Raw genomic sequence first — 22419 nt, 5'->3', positions numbered from 1 at the left:
GTGTATGAGAAGCTGGATATGAGTCAACAGTGTGCCCTTGCTGCTAAGAAAACTAACAGCATTTTGGGCTGTATAAGTAGGAGCATTGCCAGCAGATCGAGGGACGTGATCATTCCCCTCTATTTGGCATTGGTGAGGCCTCACCTGGAGTACTGTGTCCAGTTTGTGGCCCCACACTACAAGAAGGATGTGGAAAAATTGGAAAGAGTCCAGCGGAGGGCAACAAAAATGATGGAGCACATGATTTATGAGGAGAGACTGAAGGAACTGGGATTATTTAGTCTGCAGAAGAGAAGAATAAGGGGGGATTTGATAGCTGCTTTCAACTACCTGAAAGGAGGTTCCAAAGAGGATGGATCTAGACTGTTCTCAGTGGTAGCGTAGGACAGAACAAGGAGTAATGGTCTCAGGTTACAGTGGGGGAGGTTTAGGTTGATATTAGGAAAAAGTTTTTCACTAGGAGAGTGGGGAAGCACTGGAATGGGATACGTAGGGAGGTGGTAGAATCTCCTTCCTTAGAGGTTTTTAAGGTCAGGCTTGACAAAGCCCTTTCTGGGTTGATTTAGTTGGGGATTAGCTCCTGCTTTGAGCAGGGGGTTGGACTAGATGACCTCCTGAGGTCCCTTTTAACCCTGATATTCTGTGATTCTATAGGGATAATTACTTTGTTAATCCATGTAGTTTAATTACCTGTGATGTTTGGGAAATAGGAGGTTACTTCTACAACCTGTTGATCATCCAAGGACTGCCTGCTGTGAAGAGGCTGCAAAAATGTCTATATAAATTCTTGAGACCTGATCCTTTTATCTCAGATCTTCTTTAACTTTATTCAGGGGGCGTTTGAATCTTAAGACTGAGATCTCCAGTCCCCTCTGGACTGCCCTGATGTTGAACATTTGTACATTGGACTAGAACGTGATGAAATGATTCTGAAAAGGACTCTTTTCAATTGTAACCCGCCATCTCTGGTGAAACTGACCTAAGGACTCTATTTGCATTTGTATGTCTAATGGTCTTTTTGCCAATACTGTCTTTTCTTCTTTTAATAAATCGTAGTTTAGTTCACAAAAATTGGCTGTAAGCGTGTACAGTAACTCCTCACTTAACGTTGTAGTTCTGTTCCTGAAAAATGCGACTTTAAGTGAAACGATGTTAAGCGAATCCAAGTTCCCCAATAAGAATGAATGTAAATGGGGGGGTGAGGTGTAGGTTCCAGGGATTTTTTTTTTTTGCCATACAGTACAGTACTGTAGTTGGGAGGTGCCCCCGCCTTACCCCACTCAGGCACAGCCAACTGGCACTGGAGATGAGTCAGGCAAGGAGGCTGAAGGTGCTGTAGGCTTGGAGAAGCACGTTGCACAGCAGCAATAGCAGCTTCTCCTACTCTGCAAGCACCAGGGGTGGGGAGCTCAACCCTCAGCCTGCTCACTCCACCCCTTCCCCCCAAACCCCCATCCTTAACCTGCCTCTCCCCCCCCCACTTTACTCCACATGCCGCATCCTCGCTCCTCCCCGTTCCCTCCCCTGTCCGCGGCAATCAGCTGGCTTGTGGCGTTCAACGGAGGAGCAAGGACGCAGCACGCAGGCTCCCCTCTCTCCCCTGCCTCCTGAATGCTGCAAGCCAGCTGATTGCCGCGGGCAGGAGGCGGGAGGAGAAGGAGGAATGCACTGATCCATGGGGTCTGCCGGCAGGCGGGAGGTGCTGTGGGGGAGGGCATAGGGAAGAGGATAGGGGGCTGCCAGCTGTGGACAAAGCAGGCAGCCAAATGATATTATAGTGAAGCATTGCACAACTTAAAATGGAGCATGTTCTGTAATTGAGTAGGGACATAAGATTGAAACAACATTAATCGAGAGGACGTTAAGTGAGGAGTTACTGTATTTGAGTAAGAATTGAAGTTTCTTATCTGCCCTCTGAATTTGCACCTTTCCAGGGACACTGGGAAGAAGGGTCCTGTCCCCTAGAGCCTGAGGGCGTGTGGCCACCGCCAGAGCATGTGTCTGACCCGCAGCATCCCTGCAGCACAGCCAGGGCCTGGGAAGGAGGCCTGGGATGGGGGAGGGACAGGCTGTGAACTGCCCGGGCATCCCACAGACGCTGTTTGTGCTTCCCCCAGGCCTGCAGAGTGGGGTGAAGTGTTTTCCTTTCGCCTTCCCCATTGTTTCCTGATTTCTTTTATTAGCTGCTGTTTAGTAAATTGCATTTGTTCTGGGGTAGAGACAATGGTCAGGGAAGTGCCCAGAGCGGAGGAAGTGCCTGGAGTGGGGACGCTCTAGCCCATTTCCTGAGTGGTCACAACCAGGGTGGGGGACGAGCCCCTCAGGAAGCCTGGGCCCAGCTTGTCGGGGTTATAAGGACTTTGTCACACAGCAGAGTGGAGGGGGAGCCCTCGGGGTCAGGCAGGCTCTGGGTGAAGGGAGAAGGAGCGAGGACTCAGATCCTTCTACTATTCGATTCCACCCGGGGGGTGTTTAAGTCAGGAAAGTTCCCCCCAATAGCGGGGCCATTTCCCCGCTTACCTCTGCGCATCTTTACTGGTTTCCCCTAAAGTTCAGTAAGTATTTTAGAAAAACGTGTCACCCATTCCCCGCGCTAGATGGAAGAGGGTCCCTCCCTTCTGTCCTGAGAGCCTGGGAGCGGAACGGGAGCCGGACCCAGAGATGCTGCAGCGCGATCCCTTCAGCGCTAGGACCCAGGAGCGGCCGGGAGGCGGCTCCGGGCAGCGAGCGCTGGGCTCGGGCCCGGCCGCAGGAAGTGACTCGCAGCCGCTGCGGTGACTCTGGCTCCCAGGCTCCTGGCGAGATCCCCGAGCCCCGGGGGCGGCTGGTGCTGGGAGCCCGGAGCCCTGGCTGCAGCCGGGAGAGGGGAATCTCCAGCAGGGCCCTTCCCGCTGCTCCCCCCCCAGGAGCCTCTCCCAGGGCAGAGCCCCCAGCCCGGCCCGGCCCCTGCCCCGGGGGGCCCCGCTCGGAGGGAAGGTGAGAGAGACCCGCCCGCACCCCCGGGCTGCAGGGGGAGGTTTGGCCCCAGGCTGCTCCCAGCGGAGCTGGCTGCGATTCCCGCCCGGGGCCCGGGAAAGCTGCCGCCGGGATCACGTTACCTCCCCGCCCCCCCCATCCGCTGCTTTGTTTCCCTGCCCCTGGCCGCGCTGGTGCGGACGGAGGCTGCAGCTCAAGGAGATGGGGGCGGGGAACCCAGCCTGAGCCCCGGGGCAGCCTAAGGAGAAGCCTGACCCGCTCCCCACAGGGGCCCTGCACCCACCTCCGCACTCAGCTGTGACTCTCAGCCGGCCTGGAAAACAGAAGGTTTATTGGTCGCTGGGAACACAGCGTAGAACAGAGCTTGTTAGCACAGAAATCAGGAGCTCTCAGCAAAGTCCGTCTGGGGGGGAATCCAGAGTCCTGAGCCCTGGACTCTTCTCCTGTGAGTCCCAAACCAGGAGGAAACTGAGGCACACACATGGTATTCAGAGAAAATATTAAGAACATTCCTGCTTCATCCCACCCCTCTGAGAGCAGCCCAGGGGCACTTTCTCCAGTGGCTGGAACCCCTCTAACCACACCAGCCCTTGAGCCTGCAGGTGATGGAGAGACCTGGGAAAAGGGCTGGAGCCGGGCAGGGAAATGACTCTGCACAGAAGGTCCCTTTTGTGGGACCAGTTGGGGAGATTGGCCTACAAGGGGAGGGGCTCCCTGTGTCGGTGAGTCCCAGAGCTGCTTCCCTCAGTGGCACAGCCGGGTTCAACCCCTGTTAGCAGTGTCAGTGGCTGAGCTGCCTGATGAGAGCAAAGGCCCAGGGCAATGGGGCAGTCGCCCGTTCCCCCAGGGCGAGGGAAGAAGATAAAAGGGAGAGCGGAGAGACTGGAAGGGGCTGCTGGAACAGGTCAGTGGCAAGTGGGGGGAAGAGGAAACATTCCCCCATTTCTGAACCAGGACTCTGCCCTGCCACATGTGCTGGGGGGACAAGGACCTCTCATCTTCTCCCACCTCCTGAAGCCTCCTGGCTGCTCTCAGCAGGGTGGAAGTGGGATTCTGTTTCTCCAGGCCTCCCCTCTCCCCCCCCCCCCCCCATGACTAGAAGGATTGTGGCTGGAGCAGCAGGTGCTGAGCGGGGGACTCTTCTTGTTTCAGATGCCGGTGACCTTCGAGGAGGTGGCTGTGTATTTCACCCAGGGGCAGGGGGCTCTGCTGGACCCCGCCCAGAGAGCCCTCTACAGGGATGTCATGCAGGAGAACTACGAGACAGTGACCTCGCTGGGTAAGGGATTCCTGGCCCCTTGCATATTGGAAGCTGCAGAGGGTCTGTGTGTCTGACATCGCAATGAGACCAGGGTGTCAAAACCTAAGGCACAGGGGTTTAACACTGAAGCTGGGTGTGCGCCACAATTCCCCTCACCTCCCCAGATGTCTGCCTTCCCCAAGGTGGCTCAGTGACCACATTCCCGTCCTCTTAGATTCCACATTCCCCAGCAGAGCACAGGGACAGGTGCCGCTCACAGAATGTCCTTTCTGACAAATACTCCCACTTTCAGGGAGATGCTCTCAGTCCTCCACACACCCTGATCTAATCTGATTTCACTCCCTGCACAGGATTCCACCTTCCCAAACCTGACCTGATCAGCCAGCTGGAATGAGGGGAAGAGCCGTGGGTGCCCGATCTCCAGTCCTGTGAGAGAAGAGAGATTCCAAGAGGTGCCCACACAGGTGAGGACTGACACAGAAACCATCTGGTGAATGAAGGAAAAAGTTGAGAATCCCCAAAATGAGGTATCAGTAAATGCCCTTAGTTCCTTCCTCTTCTCACCCAGGGCAGGGCAGCAGGCAGCAGATGTCACTGACATCGCTTCCCACATGTCCTGTTCACTGCAGGAGTTTCCTTCCCTACTTTCCTTCTTTTTAAAAGTTTGGGTGGGAAGTGGAGGCAGAATCCAGTTGCTCCGTCTGTGCAGCTTTAGTATGTTGGGTTTTCCCTCGGTGCTATTCCTCTGAATTTCTCCCCAGCACAATGACTCCTCTTTGGATTGTGTCTCCCAGCAGGTGATGAGACAGTGAGTGAGACCGAGGAGGGGAATCAAGAGAAGGAAGTTCCTGGGCACGGAGAATCACAGGGGACCTTTTTGGGAAGAGCTGCAGGGAATTTTTCCCAGTGCTGGGAACAGGGAGATGATGGGGAAAATTGGCGGAGGTCAGATAGGCTTCCGGGAAACCACTCAAGGAAGCAAATGGATAAATCTATTATATGTGGGGAAGGACACAGCGATCCCACAGCCCGACAGACAACCTCCAAGAAAGACAAAAGCTATGAATGTCCTGGTTTTGGGAAAGGAATCGTTCTGAGACCACAGCTTGTTACACCTCAGGAAATCCAAACTGGAAAGAAATCACTTCAGTGCTTGGACCGTGGAGAAAGCTTCAATAACCGCTCAGATCTTAATAACCATGGGAGAAGCCACACAGGAGAGAGACCCTCTCAGTGCCTTGAGGGCAGGAATTATTTAAATTTGAAGTCAACACTGATTACACAGGAGACAGTCCACACTGGAGAGAGACCCCATAAGTGCTTAGAGTGTGGGAAAAGTTTCATATGGAGGTCAGCCCTACTTAGTCACCTGGCAATACACACTGGAGAGAGACCCCATAAGTGCTTAGAGTGTGGAAAAAGTTTCATACAGAAGTCACACCTTGTTGCACATCAGGTAATCCACACTGGAGAGAGACCCCATCAATGCTTAATCTGTGGGAAAAATTTCATACGGAGGTCAACCCTTCTTATACATCAAGCAGTCCACACTGGAGAGAGACCCCATAAGTGTTTAGACTGTGGGAAAAGTTTCATAGAGAGGTCAGGCCTTGCTAAACATCAGATCATCCACACAGGAGAGAGATCCCATAAGTGCTTAGACTGCGGAAAAAGTTTCATAGAGAGGTCAGGCCTTGCTAAACATCAGATCATCCACACAGGAGAGAGATCCCATAAGTGTTTGGACTGTGGGAAAAGTTTCCCACAAAGATCAAATCTTATGGAACATAAGATAATCCACACAGGAGAGAGATCCCATAAGTGCGTAGACTGTGGGAAAAGTTTCACACGGAGATCTGCCCTCATTAAACATGGGAGAATCCACACTGGAGAGAGACCCTACAAGTGCTTAGACTGTGGGAAAAGTTTCACATGGAGATCTGCGCTCGTTAAACATGGGAGAATCCATACTGGAGAGAGACCCCACAAGTGCTTAGACTGTGGGAAAAGTTTCATACAGAAATCAACCCTTCTTATTCATCAGAAAATCCACACAGGAGAGAGACCCCACAAATGCTTAGACTGTGGGAAAAGTTTTATACAGAGATCAGCCCTTCTTCATCATCAGGCAGTCCACACTGGAGAGAGACCCCATAAATGCTTAATCTGTTTGACAAGTTTCATACGGAGGTCAGACCTTGTTAAACATCAGGAAATCCACACTGGAGAGAGACCCCATAAGTGTTTAGACTGTGAAAAAATTTCGTACGGAGGTCAACCCTACTTGCACATCAAAAAATCCATACCGGAGAAAGACCCCATAAGTGCTTAGACTGTGGGAAAGGTTTCATACGGAGGCCTGACCTTGTTAAACATCAAGCAGTCCATACAAGAGGGAGACCATAAGAGTTCAGAAAGTGTGTAAATGGTATTGGGACCATTCCAAGAAATAGAGACTAGAGCTTTGAAATGTAACCTGGTGTTGTTAAGAAATTGAAAGAAGATAGTAGTGCTGTTGATTAATTGCAATTAACTCAAGTAATTAACTCAAAAAAAATTCATTGTGGTTAGAAATATTAATCTTGATGAGTCACATTGTTAAATAATAGAAGAGCAATTGGAATTTTTTTGGATGTTTTTCTACATTTTCTTATATATTGATTTCTATCACAACAAAGAATAGAAAGTGTACAGTGCTCACTTTACATTATTTTTATTACAAATATTTGTACTGTAAACATGCAAAATAAAAATAGTCTTTTTTCCAATTCACCTCATACAAGTACTGTAGTGCAATCGCTTTATCAGGAAAGTGTAGCTTAAAAACAGATTATTTTACTTACATAAGTGCACTCAAAAATAAAGCAGTTAAAAATTTAGAACTAGATGTCTACTGTTCATTTTCTGCCGATCACTAAAGCAAACAAGTTTGTTTACATTTATGGGGGAGAATGCTGCCTGCTTTTAATTTATGATGTCACCAGAAAGTGTGAGAAGGTGTTCAGATGGCATGTTTGTAGCTGGCCGTGCAGGTATTTATGTGCAAGATATGCTAAACCTGCCTATGTCCCTTCATGCTTCAGCCACCATTCCACTGGACATGCTTCCATGCTGATGATGCTCACTTAAAAAAAGAATGTATTAATTAAGTTTGTGACTGAACTCCTTGGAAGAGAATTGTATGTCCCCTGTTCTGTTTTACACACATTCTGGCAAATATTTCATAATATGGCAGTCATGGATAATGACCTAGCACATGTTCATTTTAAGGACACTTTCACTGCAGATTTGACAAAACACAAAGGAAGTAACCATCTGAGATTTCTAAAGGTAGCTACAGCATTCGGCCCACGGGTTAAGAATCTGAAATACCTTCTAAAATCGGAGAGGGACGAGGTGTGAAGCATGCTTTCAGAAATCTTAAAAGAGCAACACACTGCATTTGTTCTGGGGTATAGACAATGGTCAGGGAAGTGTCCAGAGCGGAGGAAGTGCCTGGAGTGGGGACGCTCTAGCCCATTTCCTGAGTGGTCACAACCAGGGTGGGGGACGAGCCCCTCAGGAAGCCTGGGCCCAGCCGTGTCGGGGTTATAAGGACTTTATCACACAGCAGAGTGGAAGGGGAGCCCTCGCTGTGAGGCAGGCTCTGGGTGAAGGGAGAGGGAGCGAGGACTCAGATCCTTCTGCTCTTTTATTCCACCCCGGGGGTGTTTAGGAAAGTTCTCCCCAATAGCCAGACCATTTCCCCGCTTACCTCTGCGCATCTTTACTGGATTCCCTTAAAGTTCATTAAGTATTTTAGAAAAATGTGTCACCCATTCCCCCCGCTAGATGGAAGAGGGTCCCTCCCTTCTGTCCTGAGAGCCTGGGAGTGGAACAGGAGCCGGACGCAGAGGGAGAAGCGCAGTTCGGTGAGTTTCCCGCTAGGACCCAGGAGCGGCCGGGAGGCGGCTCTGGGGGGAGCGATCGCTGGGGTCCGTCCCGGCAGCAGGAAGTGACTCGCAGCCGCTTAGAGGAAGGTAGGAGAGACCCCTCCCCCCCCGCCATTCGCTGCCCTGGGCCCGGGAAAGCTGCCGGCAGCCCCGGTGGGTGCGGGGCGGGGGCGGGATCACGTTACCCTCCATCCCTCCCCGCCCAATCCCCCTCCCCCATCCGCTGCTTTGTTTCCCTGCCCCTGGCCGCGCTGGTGCGGACGGAGGCTGCAGCTCAGGGAGATCTGGGGCGGGGGGCAGAAGGTGGGCAGGGGCCAAACTGAATGCAGGGTGGGAGGGGGCCCAGCTGGGGGCCGGGGAAGGAGCGGGGCCCAGGGGCACAATCAGGGCGGGGGGGGCAGCACAGGCGCTGGCTCTAGGCTGGTGGGGCCCTGCCCCCCCCTCCCCCGCCGGTTTGAAGGGGTTTCCAGCCTATCCAGGTTTACAGTCTGGTTCAGTGGCTCTCAGAGCCCCCCACTGTACAGATTGTTTCACCCCCCTGCCTGGGACTAGGAGCCGGGGATAAGAAGGGGGAATAGCTGGGGGGGGGGGAACCTAGGGCTGGGGGAGGCAAGCCCCTCCCCCCCAGTGTAGGGGCAGGACCCCAGCCCCTGAGTACCCCCAATATCCCCTCCCCCACCTGCTCAGCATGTAGCCCCAGCCTCCCCGGCTCCGGAGCCCAGGAGGGGCACACGGCCCCAGGCAGAACCTTGGGGGCAGCCTAAGGAGAAGCCTGACCCGCTCCCCACAGGGGCCCTGCACCCACCTCCGCACTCAGCTGTGACTCTCAGCCGGCCTGGAAAACAGAAGGTTTATTGGTCGCTGGGAACACAGCGTAGAACAGAGCTTGTTAGCACAGAAATCAGGAGCTCTCAGCAAAGTCCGTCTGGGGAAAATCCCCTCTAACCACACCTGCCCCTGAGTCTGCAGGTGATGGAGAGACCTGGGGAAAGGGCTGGAGCCGGGCAGGGAAATGACTCTGCACAAAGGGCCCCTTGGAGGGACCTACTGGTGTCACAGGGGGTTCAGTGCTGGGGGGAGGGGCCGGGTCTGTGTTGTGATAAACTGACTGAGGGTTTTCCCAGCGCGGCAGAGCCCAGAGCATCTGTCTGCAGGGAGAGGGGGTGTGACATGGACTGAAGCCCCTTCTGTAACCTCCCCCATCACCTCTCTCAACCCAATAGGCTGAGGAATCGCATCCACGTTTCGCTCCAGATTGTCCCGTCTTCCAGAGGACAGAGAAGGGAAATGGCTGCGATGGAGACAGCTCAGGTAGGGGATTTGTGGGGAGCTGTAGGGTGATGGGGAGGATTTGTTGTACAGGGCGAGGGGCGGGAAACACACAGTGTGAGGCAGGGAGGGGACAGGGTGTGATAAACCTGCTGGAACATGATCAACCTGGGCCTGGTTTTATGAACAGGCTCATTGGAGGGGGGTGGGACTTTCTGACCCAGGAAACACCCCACTGGCCAGCGGCTGCTGTGAAATACGCAGGGAAGCTGTTGGGATTCCTGTCCCTGTCCCTGTCCCTGTCTCAGAGCTCTGCTTCCCGTATCAGCCTGTGGCTGGCAGGCATGTGGGAAATGAGAAGACCCTGCCCTGCTCCGTGTGCTGGGGGACAAGAGCTCTCACCTTCTCCCCACCCCCTGAAGCCTCCTGGCTGCTCTGAGCAGGGTGCGGGGGGAATTTTGCTTCTCCGGTCCTCCCAGAGCTTCAATGTTTTGTTTATTTTTCCCTGTGACTGGTGGGTTTGCGGCTGGGGCAGCAGGTAGTCAGTGCAGGACTCTTGTTGTTTCAGATGCCGGTGACCTTCGAGGAGGTGGCTGTGTATTTCACCCAGGGGCAGGGGGCTCTGCTGGACCCCGCTCAGAGAGCCCTCTACAGGGACGTCATGCAGGAGAACTACGAGACGGTCACCTCGCTGGGTAAAGGATTCCCGGCCCCTTAGTTATTAGAAACTGTGGGGTCTGCATGTCTGACACTGGTCAGGTTCTTCCCTGCTCAGTTAGATTGGAGGGGACTGGGCTCTGTAATGCACAGCTGCCGTGTGAGAGAGACTTGCAACTCCGTATACTCTCGAAATGAGACCAGGGTGTCAAAACCTAAGGGTTATACAAAACCATCCCCACCCGACGCCCTAGCTTTCCAATCGGGGAAGCCGTGTATTGTTCTGTCTGTGTTGTTTCTCATTCACACACAGAATCCCTGTTCACCTCCCTCCTTGGGAACAGCTCCAGCTATGCGGCGGGCTCTGGGCTCCGCTGGTTTAGAAATAGGCAGGGGTTTAACTCCAGAGCCGGGGTGCGTCAGCAGGGCCCCCAGAGAGCATAGATGCCAGGAACTCCTAGTTAGGGCGTCACAATTCCCCGCACCTCCCCCAGACATCTGCCTCCCCCAAAGGGGCTCAGTGACCATATTCCCGTCCTCTTGGATTCCATGTTCCCCCAGCACAGCACAGGGACAGGTTCCGCCCACGGAATGTCTTTTCTGACAGACGCTCTCTCAATCCTCCACACACCCTGATCTGCTCTGATTTCACCACCTGCACAGGATTCCCCTTTCCCAAACCTGACCTAATCAGCCGTCTGGAACGAGGGGAAGAGCTGTGGGTGCCCGATCTACAGGCCTGCGAGGAAAGAGAGATCTCAAGAGGTGCCCACACAGGTGAGGACTGACACAGAAACCATCTGGGGAATGAAGGAAAAAGTTGAGAATCCCAAAAATATGGTATCAGTAAGTGCCCTCCGTTCTTCCTCATCTCACCCAGGGCAGGGCTGCAGTCAGCAGATATCACTGATGTTGCTTTCCATGTGTCCTGTTACCTACTGGTGTTTCCTTCCCAACGTTCCTTCTCTGTGAATTTTTGGGTGGGATGTGGAGGTAGAATCCAGTTGCTCCATCTGTGCAGCTTTAGAAGGTTGGGTTTTCCCTCGGTGCTCTTCCTCTTCCTTTCTCCTGGGCACGACTCCTGTCGGGATTGTCTCTCTCCCAGCAGGTAACGAGCCAGTGAGTGAGAAAAAGGAGAGGAATCAACAACAGGAAGTTCCTGGGCACGGAGAACCACAGGAGACCTTTGTGGGAAGAGCTGCAGGGAATTTTTCCCAGTGGTTGGAACAGGGAGAAGCCTGGGGAAATTGGCAGAGGTCAGAGAGGCTGCTGAGAAACTACTCAAGGGAGCAAATGGATGAATTTATTATCTGTGGGGAAGGATACAGGGATCCCACAGCCCGGCAGACAACCCCTAGGGAAGACAAACACCATGAATGCTTTGGTTATGGAAAGAAATTCATTCTGAGACCACAGTGTGTTTCCCCTCAGGCAATTCATACTGGAGAGAAATCACTTCAGTGCTTGGACCATGGGAGAAGCCACACGGGACAGAAACCCTATCAATGCCTTAAGGGCAAGAACTCTTTGAATTGGAAGTCAGCACTGACTGCACATCACATACACCACACGGGAGAGAAACCCCATAAGTGCTTGGACTGTGGGAAAAGTTTCACACAAAAATCAAAACTTAAACATCATCAGTGGATCCACACAGGAGAGAGACCCCATAAGTGCTTACACTGTGGAAAAAATTTCATACAGAGGTCAGACCTTGTAAGACATCAGGCAATCCACACAGGAGAGAGATCCCATAAGTGCTTAGACTGCGGAAAAAATTTCATACAAAGGTCAAACCTTGTGAAACATCAGGCAATCCACACAGGAGAGAGACCCCATAAGTGCTTAGACTGTGGAAAAAATTTTATATGGAAGTCAGCCCTTGTTAAACATCAAGAAGTCCACACAGGAGAGAGATCCCATAAGTGCTTAGAGTGTGGGAAAAGTTTCATACAGAGGTCAGACCTTGTAAGACATCAGGCAATCCACACAGGAGAGAGATCCCATAAGTGCTTAGACTGCGGAAAAAGTTTCATACAGAGGTCAGACCTTTTAAAACATCAGGCAATCCACACAGGAGAGAGACCCCATGTGTGTTTAGACTGCGGAAAAAGTTTCATACAAAGGTCATACCTTTTAAAACATCAGGCAAACCACACAGGAGAGAGACCCCATCAGTGCTTAGACTGTGGAAAAAAATTTGTATGGAAGTCAGCCCTTGTTAAACATCAAGCAGTCCACACAGGAGAGAGATCCCATAAGTGTTTAGACTGTGGGAAAAGTTTCATACACAGGTCAAATCTTATAAGACATCAGAAGAGCCACACAGGTAAGAGACCCCACAAGTGCTTAGACTGTGGGAAAAGTTTCATACACAGGTCAAATCTTATAAGACATCAGAAGATCCACACAGGTGAGAGACCCCACAAGTGTTTGGACTGTGGGACAAGTTTCATACAGAGGTCAGACCTTGCTAAACATCAGGTAATCCACACAGGAGAGAGACCCCACAAGTGTTTAGACTGTGGGAAGAGTTTCATAAGGAGATCAACCCTTCTTAATCATCAGGCAATCCACACAGGAGAGAGACCCCATAAGTGCTTAGACAGTGGGAAAAGTTTCATACGGCAGTCAGCTCTTGTTAGACATAAAATAGTCCACACAGGAGAGAGACCCCATCAGTGCTCAGACTGTGGGAAAAGATTCATGCAGAGTTCAACCCTTGTTAAACATCAGGCAATCCATACAAGGGGAAGACCATAAGTGCTTGGACTCTGGGAAAGTTTCAGAATCAGATCGGCCGTTCTAAACATCAGGCAAAACACACGTAGTGTTTAGACTATGGAAAAACATTTCAAATAGATGTCAGCCATTGTTTTACATCAGAGAATCCACCCAGGGAGACACCCTGTAACTGCTTAGCCTTTGGAAAGAGTTTTATACACAATCAAACATTGTTAAACATCCAGCAATCCACATTGGAGAGAGACCCCATAAGTGCTTAGACTGTGGGAAACATTTCAGAAACTGATCAGTCATTGTTTTACATCAAAGAATCCACACAAGAGCAAGACTCCATAAGTACTGGACTGTGACAAAAGTTTCAGACAGTGATCGGATGTCATTAAACGTTGGAGAATTCACACACAATCTAAACTTCTGTGACACCTGGCCAGAAAGAGTTAAGAACCTTGCAGGCTATTTGGCCTAGATTCAACATTTAAAGACGTGTTAGAAAAGTTTGTAAATGATGTTTGGGGCCATTGAAAGTTATATAGACTAGAACTTTGAATGTGAACGTGTATTGTTAAAAACTTGGAAGAAGATAGTAGTGTGGTTGATTAATTGCAATTAACTCAAAAAAATAATGGTGTGTATTAAAACTCAGAAATAAAGCAATTAAAAACTTTAGCGCCTAGAAGTCCACTCAGTGCTACTTCTTTTTCTGCTAATCACTAAGACAAGTAAGTTTGTTTACGTTTACGGGAGATAATGCTGCCTGTTTCTAATTTATGATGTCACCTGAAAGTCTGGCACGTTTAGCTGGCAGTGCAGATATTTATGTGGAAGATATACTAAACATGCCTATGTACCTTCATGCTTCGGCATTCCAGTGGACATGCTTCCATGCTGACAATGCTCTTTTAAAAAAAATAATTAATTAGATAAATTTGTGATTGAACTTCTTGGAGGACAATTGTATGTCCCCTGTTCTGTTTTACACACATTCTGCCAAATATTTCCTATTATAAAAGTCACGGATAATGACCTAGCACCTGTTAATTTTAAGGACACTTTCACTGCTGATTTGAGAAAACGCAAAGAAAGTAATAATCTGAGATATCTAAAGATAGTTACAGCTTTCGGCCAAAGGTTTAAGAATCTGAAGTACCTTCCGAAATCTGAGAGGGACGAGGTGTGGAGCATGCTTTCAGAAGTCTTAAAAGAGCAACACTGCGATGTGAAAGCTACAGAACTTGAACCACAAAAAAAGAAAATCAACCTTCTGCTGGTGGCATCTGACTCAGTTGATGGAAATGAACACGCATCGGTCCACTCTGCTTTGGATCGTTATCTATTAGAACCCGTCATTAGCATGGAGGCATGTCCTCTGGAATGGTGGTTCCAGCAGGAAGGGAAACAATCGCTTAGACAAACGAATGTGTTTACATTTGTGTGAGATAATGCTGAAAATGAGAAAGGGCATTCTCACAGCACTGTTCTAGCCCAAGTTGCAAGATATGTACATGCCAGATGTGCTAAAGATTCCTATGTCCCTTCATGATTCAACCACCACCTCTGGCCTGCTATACCTGCTGCCCATGCTCAGACCAGAGATGATCATTCTTCAGCTTTTCAGCCACTTCTAGGGTCTGGGGGGTGGTGGGGGGGGATTTTTTCATCTGCTCGAAGGGTTGCCAACCATCCTGGACTGGACGTCATTTGCAGCAATGATGTCTTGGTCTGGGAGAGTTGGAAATCTTATCTGCCGGGGAAATCCCCTATGGCTGGCATTTTCCATTTGCCTGCTGTGACGTTGCACTCTATATGATTTTATGAAAGGATGGTGATGAGTGCGAATATGATGTAACTAAAATATGCTTCATGCAAAAGGTCTCTAGTATCATTACAAAACTTATAATCTACTGAGTGTGGTCGTCCTATTTGTATAAATGTATCACTCTTGTATCTGAAATGAGAAATACGAAATATAACTCTGAGGGCCTATTGTAATCATGCAAAGTGTGGGCCATTAACGGTGCTTTGGAATCTTGATGGCTTCCATCCAGGGGCGGCTCCAGGCCCCAGCACGCCGAGCGTGTGCTTGGGGCGGCATGCTGCGGGGGGTGCTCTGCCAGTCGCCGGGAGGGCGGCAGGCAGGCTGCCTTCGGCGGCATGTCTGCGGAGGGTCCGCTGGTCCCCCGACTTCGGTGGAGCCGCGGGACCAGTGGACCCTCCACAGGCACGCCTTTGGGACGTCCACTGGAGCTGCAGGACCGGCGACCGGCAGAGCCCCCCCCCGCGGCATGCCGCCGTGCTTGGGGCGGCGAAATGTCTAGAACTGCCCCTGCTCCCATCAACCAGGACAATTGACTGTGAATGGCTCTGTTTGCAGGCAGGCCTTCCTGTGGGTCAGGCTGGGAGGAATGAAGGCTTGGGGTCTTACAGTGACATGTGATCATGTCACCTGAGCTGGACTCCATCTTTAACCTGGTGTTTTTCCATTGGGAAGGAGGGGTGGGAACCCAGAGGGACAAAGGATTCCCACCTTATGCAAAAGATATATACTGGTGAGTGGGTGGAACAGAACAAAGGGGGCTGCAGTCGTAAGAAATCCCTAGTTACCACCTGATCTGGAACAAGGGCTATACAGGGGAAAGGATTGTGCCCAGACTAGGAAGTCATCCAGTATGTGACTGAAGCTTATTGAAACATCTGAAGGTGAGATTTTATCTGTAATCACTTTCTTACTGTATTAGGTTAGACATGTGTGTTTTGTTTTGTTTTGCTTGGTAAGTCACTTTGTTCTGTCTGTTACTACTTGGAACCACTTAAATCCTACTTTCTATATTGAATAAAATCACTTTTTACTTATTAATTAACCCAGAGTATGTATTGATACCTGGGGGGGGTGGGGGGTGGGGGAGAACAGCTGGGCATATCTCTCTGTCAGTGTTATAGAGGGTGAACAATTTATGAGTTTACCCTTCGTAAGCTTTATATAGGTTAAAATGGATTTATTTGGGGTTTGGACCCCACTGGGAATTGGGCATCTGAGTGTTGAAGACAGGAACACTTCTTAAGTTGCTTTCAGTTAAGTCTGCAGCTTTGGGGCACGTGGTTAAGACCCTGGGTCTGTGTTGGAGCAGACTGGTGTGTCTGGCGGTGCTGGAGTTCCAGGCTGGTAGGGAAAGCAGGGGCAGAAGTGGTCTTGGCACATCAGTTTCTGTGATCCAACCTGTCACCCCTGCGTCCTGCCGAAGGAGAGTCAATTGGCATTTTTTTTTACCTTCTCCCACAGACATAGCTGCTATCACCCGTTGGGGTGGATTAATTAACTCTCCCGCAGGCGCAGTACAGAAAACTGCTCCCTGTAGGAATGTGCGACTTATGGTGAACTGACCGTGCTCAGTAACATCTGCTGAAGCTACTGCCCTTCACCCTGCCCTAAGTATATGATTGTGCTGAGTGCTTTTTACAGGGGTTAAAAAGAGGCACAGGGGGCAAATTGGAGGAGGGGGACGGCCAGGGTCTAGGCAGGGGAGGAAATCTGACTGGTCAGGGGGTTATGCACCTGAAAAACACCTGCCAGGAATGGTCTAGATCAGTGCTTCTCAAACTATCTGATGTGGCGGACAGGCAGTTTTTCCCCCCAATGTGCCAGGGACCGGTACCATATTTCCCAGGGACCGGTATCATATTTGTGCCATATTATTATCATTTTTGCGTAGGCACATAGCACATCAGATCAGAAAAACTAACATTCTTCACTGTATGAATTGGAACGGGAGTGTGGCGTACATGCGGCGATGTTCCCATTTAAATACATTGAAAACTGGCTGAAAGGCTGGGCATCTGGGTGGATAGTATAAAATGACTAGATCCAAGAAAATATTATTTGAACATTTGTAGTAATATTAATTTATATCAGAAACAATATAATGAATAAAATAAAAATTGTCAGACAGTTTTTATTTTATTTATCAATTTTATAATGTGTGCTTCTGAAAACATATTATTATTTAATATTGTTAAAGCAGCAAAGAGCCCTGTGGCACCTTATAGACTAACAGACGTATTGGAGCAGGAGCTTTCATGGGTGAATACCCACTTCGTCGGATGCATATTGTTAACTTTTATCGACTGATACTTATTCTTGGTGGAATTCCGGTGTGATTTTTAAATTATACTATTATTTCTCACTTTCTTTCCTGGAAACTTGCCACAGACCAACAGCAAATGGCTCGCAGACCGGCACCGGTTCATAGACCACCACTTTGAGTAGCACTGGTCTAGATAATACTTAGTCCTGCCATGAGTGCAGGGGACCAGAAAAGAGTGCCGGGGACAAACTGCTCTCTGTAGTCATTTGCTACATCAGAGAGCAGGGTTTTTTTTCCCAATAGCAGTTTCTTACAAACCAGTTACAGATCAGCAACGGGTACAGGTAGCACATTCGTACAGGGAACAGTTTCCTATACGACACCTGCCAGTTCCCACTGGGTGCCTAGCAGAGGGAAGCCAACCCACGCTGCGCTGGGTGCTGGGACAGCCATACCTGGGGGAGCTGAAAGGGGGCTGAAGTGGGGAAGGGGGGTGTAGCTAAGGGGGGATGAGGGATGGGTCAGATGCAGGAGGAGGATGCAGTGGGCAGGGCAGGGTGCCGAAGGGGGGATGGGGCGATGCGGGGGAATCAGGGAAGACTTAGGGGCCAGATGGGAACAGGGCTGCAATAGAGGGAAACTGTGAGTGGGAGGGTCACTGTGAAGGAAAGAGGGGATGTGGGGAGGGGAGCCTGGGGGGAGGCTGTGAGAGCAAGAGCAGACTGGCTGGGGGAGGGACGGAAAGAGGGTGGGGGTCGGGGAGAGGGAGAGATACAATGGCAGTTCCCCCAACCCATGTGGTAAGAGGGGGGCGGGGCTGCCCCACCCAGCAGCCAGAGGGGAATTCTTTGACCACAAATATCACTGAAGCTTTGGGGGTAGGTGGAGGTTTCTGCCTAAGGGCTCAGAGGCTACAAGGCAGGTGTCCAGCCTAGGGATGCAAACAGCATTTTAAAGCAGTAACCGTTTCAGCTATTAACATTGTCCTGGTGAAACGTTAAAGGAATTCGCAACACAGGATCCCGGCTCTCACCCTTGCCCAGCATCCCAGCTGCCGCCATGACTGGCTGAGCCCGGCAAAGCAGAGGGGGAGAGGCTGGAATTGCTCTGGGCCCAGTGCAACGCTTTTTAGAGTGGGGGTGCAGTGCCCCCCCTTATCCCTCTCTGTGCCCCCTGTACCGCCTTGAGGGGGCTGGGGGCAGGGCTGTGGCTCTGGGAGGGGGGAAGTCAGGATGCAGACAGGGATAAGGGGCCTGAGGCTGGACGTGGAAGCTGATGAAGTCATTCCTGTCGTACTGGCATTTCCCCCGCCTGGGGGTGCCCCAGTCCATGGCCTGCACCCTGTGGAACCGTGGGGGGGGGCAGGGACAGAACTAGGTCAGCAGCCAGAAGTGTTCAAAGATCATGAATCTGCCACTCCCTGCCCCCCCCCAATCATCTTACAGAGGTGACAAGGGGGAGGGGGGCTTTTTATTTGCCCTCTGGATTTGCACCTTCCCAGGGACACTGTCACCTAGAGCCTGAGGGCGTGTGGCCACCGCCAGAGCATGTGTCTGACCCCCACAATCCCTGCAGCACAGCCAGGGCCTGGGCAGGAGGCCTGGGATGGGGGAGGGACAGATTGTGAACTGCCCGGGCATCCCAAAGACACCGTGCTGCCCCCGTGCCCTCAGAGTGGCAGTACCGGCCTGCTCTTCTTTCCGCCCCCCCACGGATACCAGCACGGACTGGCGGGGGCCCTTCGGGGGCGGGAGCCATCAGTGTTCATGCACAGCTGAGTTCTCATCCATTGGACTCAGCGAAATCCCTTTCCAGTGTCCCCCCGCAGCACTGCGATCACCCCTTCACTATGGATGTGAAACTTGATAGACCTATGTGATCGCTCTGATCAGCAGCTGTATGTGGAGCGGCTGGGGTCCCCCGACGGTCCCCCCACCCCTCTCCCCTTAGTGTTGAAAGGGGACCTGGAGTTCGGTGCCTCTTGCATTGCACAGGTGCCGGGGAAGGCAGAGCGAGCTGCGATGTGAATCCACGTGATGGCTTTTAACCCACAGCCCCAGCTCTGCCTCCACGCTGGGCATCAGTGTAATTCCTGCTTCCCCCAAGCAGATCAGACCCACTCCATGTGTCCAATCCCCCAGCAAGCGGAGACATCAGACTAATGTCTAGAGTCCAAGGCCAGAAGGGATCATAGAGATATAATCTCATCTGCCCTCCTCTAGACCAGTCCAGAGACCTGCCCCCAAATAATTCCTACTGCAGAGCTTTTAGAAAAACATCCCGTCTTGATTTAACAATGGGCAGCAAGGGAGAACCCACCAGAATCCTGGGTACATTGGTTCAGTGGCTAATTACATTCAAATATAAAGGCACTTGAGTTTGTTTTCTGTGTAATAATGTTTCTAGCACCGTATCCAGGCAGGCCACTGGTGGGGTGAGACTGGAATCCAGGGGAAGAAGCGTATGAGCCAACGAAGCCAATGGCTTATCCGAACATTAATATCAACATTTGGGTTGCACTAGTTGCTGGACAGCAGCTGTTTAACCAGCATTTCAGCCGGGAGCATTTCTAGTTTGTGCATTTCAAAGTCTGCCTTTGCTCCAGAAGAAACCCTAAGAAAATCCAGCCAGTGATCAGTCTCCGGGCATTATTTTGAACACAGCTTTGGGATTCAGAGGGGAGACCCAAAAGGAGTTTTCAGTCTTTCAAGGAGACTCCGCTGCTATTTTAGGCTGAAAGGGCGTAGCAATAATCAGTGACAGCACAAACTAATCAACCTATTAAAGGAGCCAGAACCAGCCCGAGACTGGCTGGGCCTGGACTTTGAAAAGTGTAGCTGCAAATGATTTCATATTGGGAAGTGAAACTAGTGCCTGCAAATCAGCCAGACATGGGCTGAGGATTTCTCTCCTGTGTTTGGAATTATGTTGACAGGCTCCCCCAGCTCGGACACAGAAACCACCCCCCGGCAAGGTCCAGAGGGGTCGCGCCGGTGCTTCTGAAAGTGGCTCTGTGTCACATGGAGATTTCAGGTGCAGGACTGGAGAGAAAGGGTGGGCTTTTGGGTAAAGCACTTGATTGGGGCTCTGGTGAGGGGCCATCAGTTCCTGCCTCCGCTGTGAATTCCCTGCTCCTCAGTCAGTGCCTCAGTTTCCTACCGGTGTGTCTCTGGCTCCCCATGCCTTCAGAAGAAGAAGACTTCCGAACTAGAGCTGGTTGAATATTGGCAATTTTGAAATTAAAAAAAAAACATTTCAAAAGGGAACAAAAAAGCAGAAATTTCAAAGTCTCCTTTGGAACAAGAATGCTGAAAAAGCTGCAGTTCAGACCCCTCCTATTGTTTCATTTTGATCCCTCCCAAAGGTTTATTTTGGTTTGCTGGTCACCTTTTATAAAATATGACACGGTACCGTGTTGGCAACAGGAACTGAAATGATTAAAAATGTCAGCAAAATCTACATGCTGCTGCAAAACGTTTTGATTTTGATAAAACTGGAGTTTTGGGACCTGGCAGGCTGGGGCTGGAGTGGCTCTGGCGAGAGATCTGTACACAGCGCTCAGCCATCTCCCCTCTACCCGCAGAGCCGATTGCAGAGTTGGACACTGAGGGCTTGGCTACACTGGAGAGTTGCAGCGCTGGTGGAGGCTTTACAGCGCTGCAACTTAGTCACCGTCCAGACTTGCAAGGCACATCCAGCGCTGCATCTCCCTGGCTGCAGCGCTGGCTGTACTCCTGCTGTGCCTCGGTATAACTATTGCAGCGCTGGTGATGCAGTGCTGGAATGCAAGTCTAAACAGTGATTAATCTTACTACGCTGTAATTGACCTCCGGAATTTTCCCATAATGCTTTCAACTAAATTGCTCTCTTTGTTTTGTTATGATGCCTCTCTTTGTTTTGTTGTGAACTCGGGAGCTGCTTATCTGAAAAACAAACACAGCTCCTGTTTGCTGTGAATGAGGCAGGCAGGGGGATGAATGTCTACAGCGAGTGTTTGCTTGAGGAGAGAAACAGCACCGGGGCGGGGGGGTGGGGGAGAAAGGGAGTCCGTCGGAGCAGCTGCTTATCTGGTCTGCAGGCTATTTGCATTTAAGAGTGAATGAGGGGTCAAGGAAATGGTCAGATTTTGCAAGGCAGGCTTTGCAAGGCAGGGAGCTGACACACAGTGTCGGCTCCAAAAACCCTCCCTCTCTCTCTCCCCCGCTCCCTGTCACACTCCACCCCACCCCTCTTTTGAAAAGCACGTTGCAGCCACTTGAATGCTGGGATAGCTGCCCATAATGCATCACTCCCAACAGCGCAGCAAATGCTGCAAATGTGGCCACACTGCAGCGCTGGTAGCTGTCAGTGTGGCCACACACCAGCGCTTTCCCTACACGGCTGTACGAACACAGCTGTAACTTCCAGCGCTGCACATCTGCAAGTGTAGCCAAGCCCGGAGGAGTTGCTGATATTCAGAGCAGAGTTTGAGCCACTGTTTCCGTAGCATCCCTCCCAGCTGTCAGCCTGCTCCAGCAGTGGGGATCTCAGCCATGCAGCGAGAGATGGACACACCTGGGGAGAGCAGGGGAAACGTGCAAGGGGCAGAGGAAGAGCGAGGAGCAGATGGGGAGGAGAACGGCTCTTCTCGCCAAAAGGGGAAGTGGGGGCAGGAGGGAAAGAAGAGGGTGGGACGGGGAGGAGATGGAGAGGTGGGGAAGGGACATGGGATGGGAAGAGAAAGGGATGGGGAAAATGGGGGTGGGAGGAAAGAGGAAGGGGGAAGGAAGGGGGTGGGATAGGGAGGAAATGGAGCGGTGGGGAAGGGGTATGGGGTAGGGAAGAGATGGTGATAGGAGAAGTGGGGCAGGGGGAAGCTGGAGCCCAGCATGTGGCATCCGCTTGGCAGAAACTGGGGCTCCCCTGTTAAGCAGGCCCAGCGAACCCTCACCCTGACAAGCCCCACCTCCCCTGCATCTGTATCACCCCAATGAGCCCCCCAGACACCCTCCCCACTAAGCCCCAACCACCTACACCCCCATCCAAATGAACCCCACCTCCCCCCGCTGATCCCCAAACCTTCACCTGGATCCCCTGAAGAGTCCCATTGCCTCTGCACTTGGAACCCCCCAATGAGCTTCTGTGTATCCAGATCTCCACTGAGCCACTTGCACCCAGATTGCCCCACAGAGAACTCTCTTACCCCCACCTGGATCCCCCCACACTAAGTCCCTCTGCACTTGAATCCTGCTGCCAGGCTGAGCCTGCTCACCCACACCGGGTGCACATGGCACAGGGGGCAGGGCCCCAGGGTGTTTCTGGGGCAGGCCTGGCCCTTGCACTGTGTCAGGGTCGGGTGCAGCGTCACTGCTGAGTCCCTGTCCCCGGGTGCAGTGGGGTGGGGGGAGGCTGCAGGGTGATCTCTCACCTCCATGCAACCCGTGGCCTGTGCTCCCCACTGCCATGATGGAGCCTCCACATTTATTTATTGACAAATAAAATGTGCAGAATTTTAAAAAAT

The 22419-nt window shown here is 51.3% G+C and overlaps 1 protein-coding gene and 1 long non-coding RNA gene across 5 annotated transcripts; both read left to right on the top strand.

Moving 5' to 3' along the window:
* The first annotated feature begins 4197 nt into the window (after positions 1 to 4197).
* Positions 4198 to 12017, top strand: LOC123347041 (zinc finger protein OZF-like). Of its 4 annotated transcripts, none has more exons than XM_044984466.1 (3): positions 4204 to 4255; positions 4588 to 4701; positions 5035 to 7226. In XM_044984466.1, exon 3 carries the CDS (start codon positions 5220 to 5222, stop codon positions 6567 to 6569), a length of 1350 nt encoding a protein of 449 aa, XP_044840401.1. In that variant the 5' UTR covers positions 4204 to 4255; positions 4588 to 4701; positions 5035 to 5219; the 3' UTR covers positions 6570 to 7226. The 4 variants fall into 4 exon arrangements, 3 of the variants coding, with proteins under 3 accessions (XP_044840401.1, XP_044840400.1, XP_044840402.1); XM_044984465.1 differs by having other exon boundaries at positions 5032 to 7226; XM_044984467.1 differs by lacking the exons at positions 4204 to 4255; positions 4588 to 4701; positions 5035 to 7226 and adding exons at positions 10080 to 10133; positions 10759 to 10872; positions 11527 to 12017.
* LOC123347043 lies at positions 8260 to 10063 on the top strand. The gene is made up of 3 exons (XR_006573028.1): positions 8260 to 8322; positions 9393 to 9480; positions 10007 to 10063. It is a non-coding gene; the product is annotated as an uncharacterized LOC123347043 (long non-coding RNA).
* Positions 12018 to 22419: the final 10402 nt, after the last annotated feature.

The sequence above is a fragment of the Mauremys mutica genome, chromosome 12, assembly GCF_020497125.1.
Source record: "Mauremys mutica isolate MM-2020 ecotype Southern chromosome 12, ASM2049712v1, whole genome shotgun sequence".
Lineage (NCBI taxonomy): Eukaryota > Metazoa > Chordata > Testudines > Geoemydidae > Mauremys > Mauremys mutica.
Note: the sequence above shows the minus strand (reverse complement) of the source record. Positions and strands in the feature narration are given on the sequence as shown.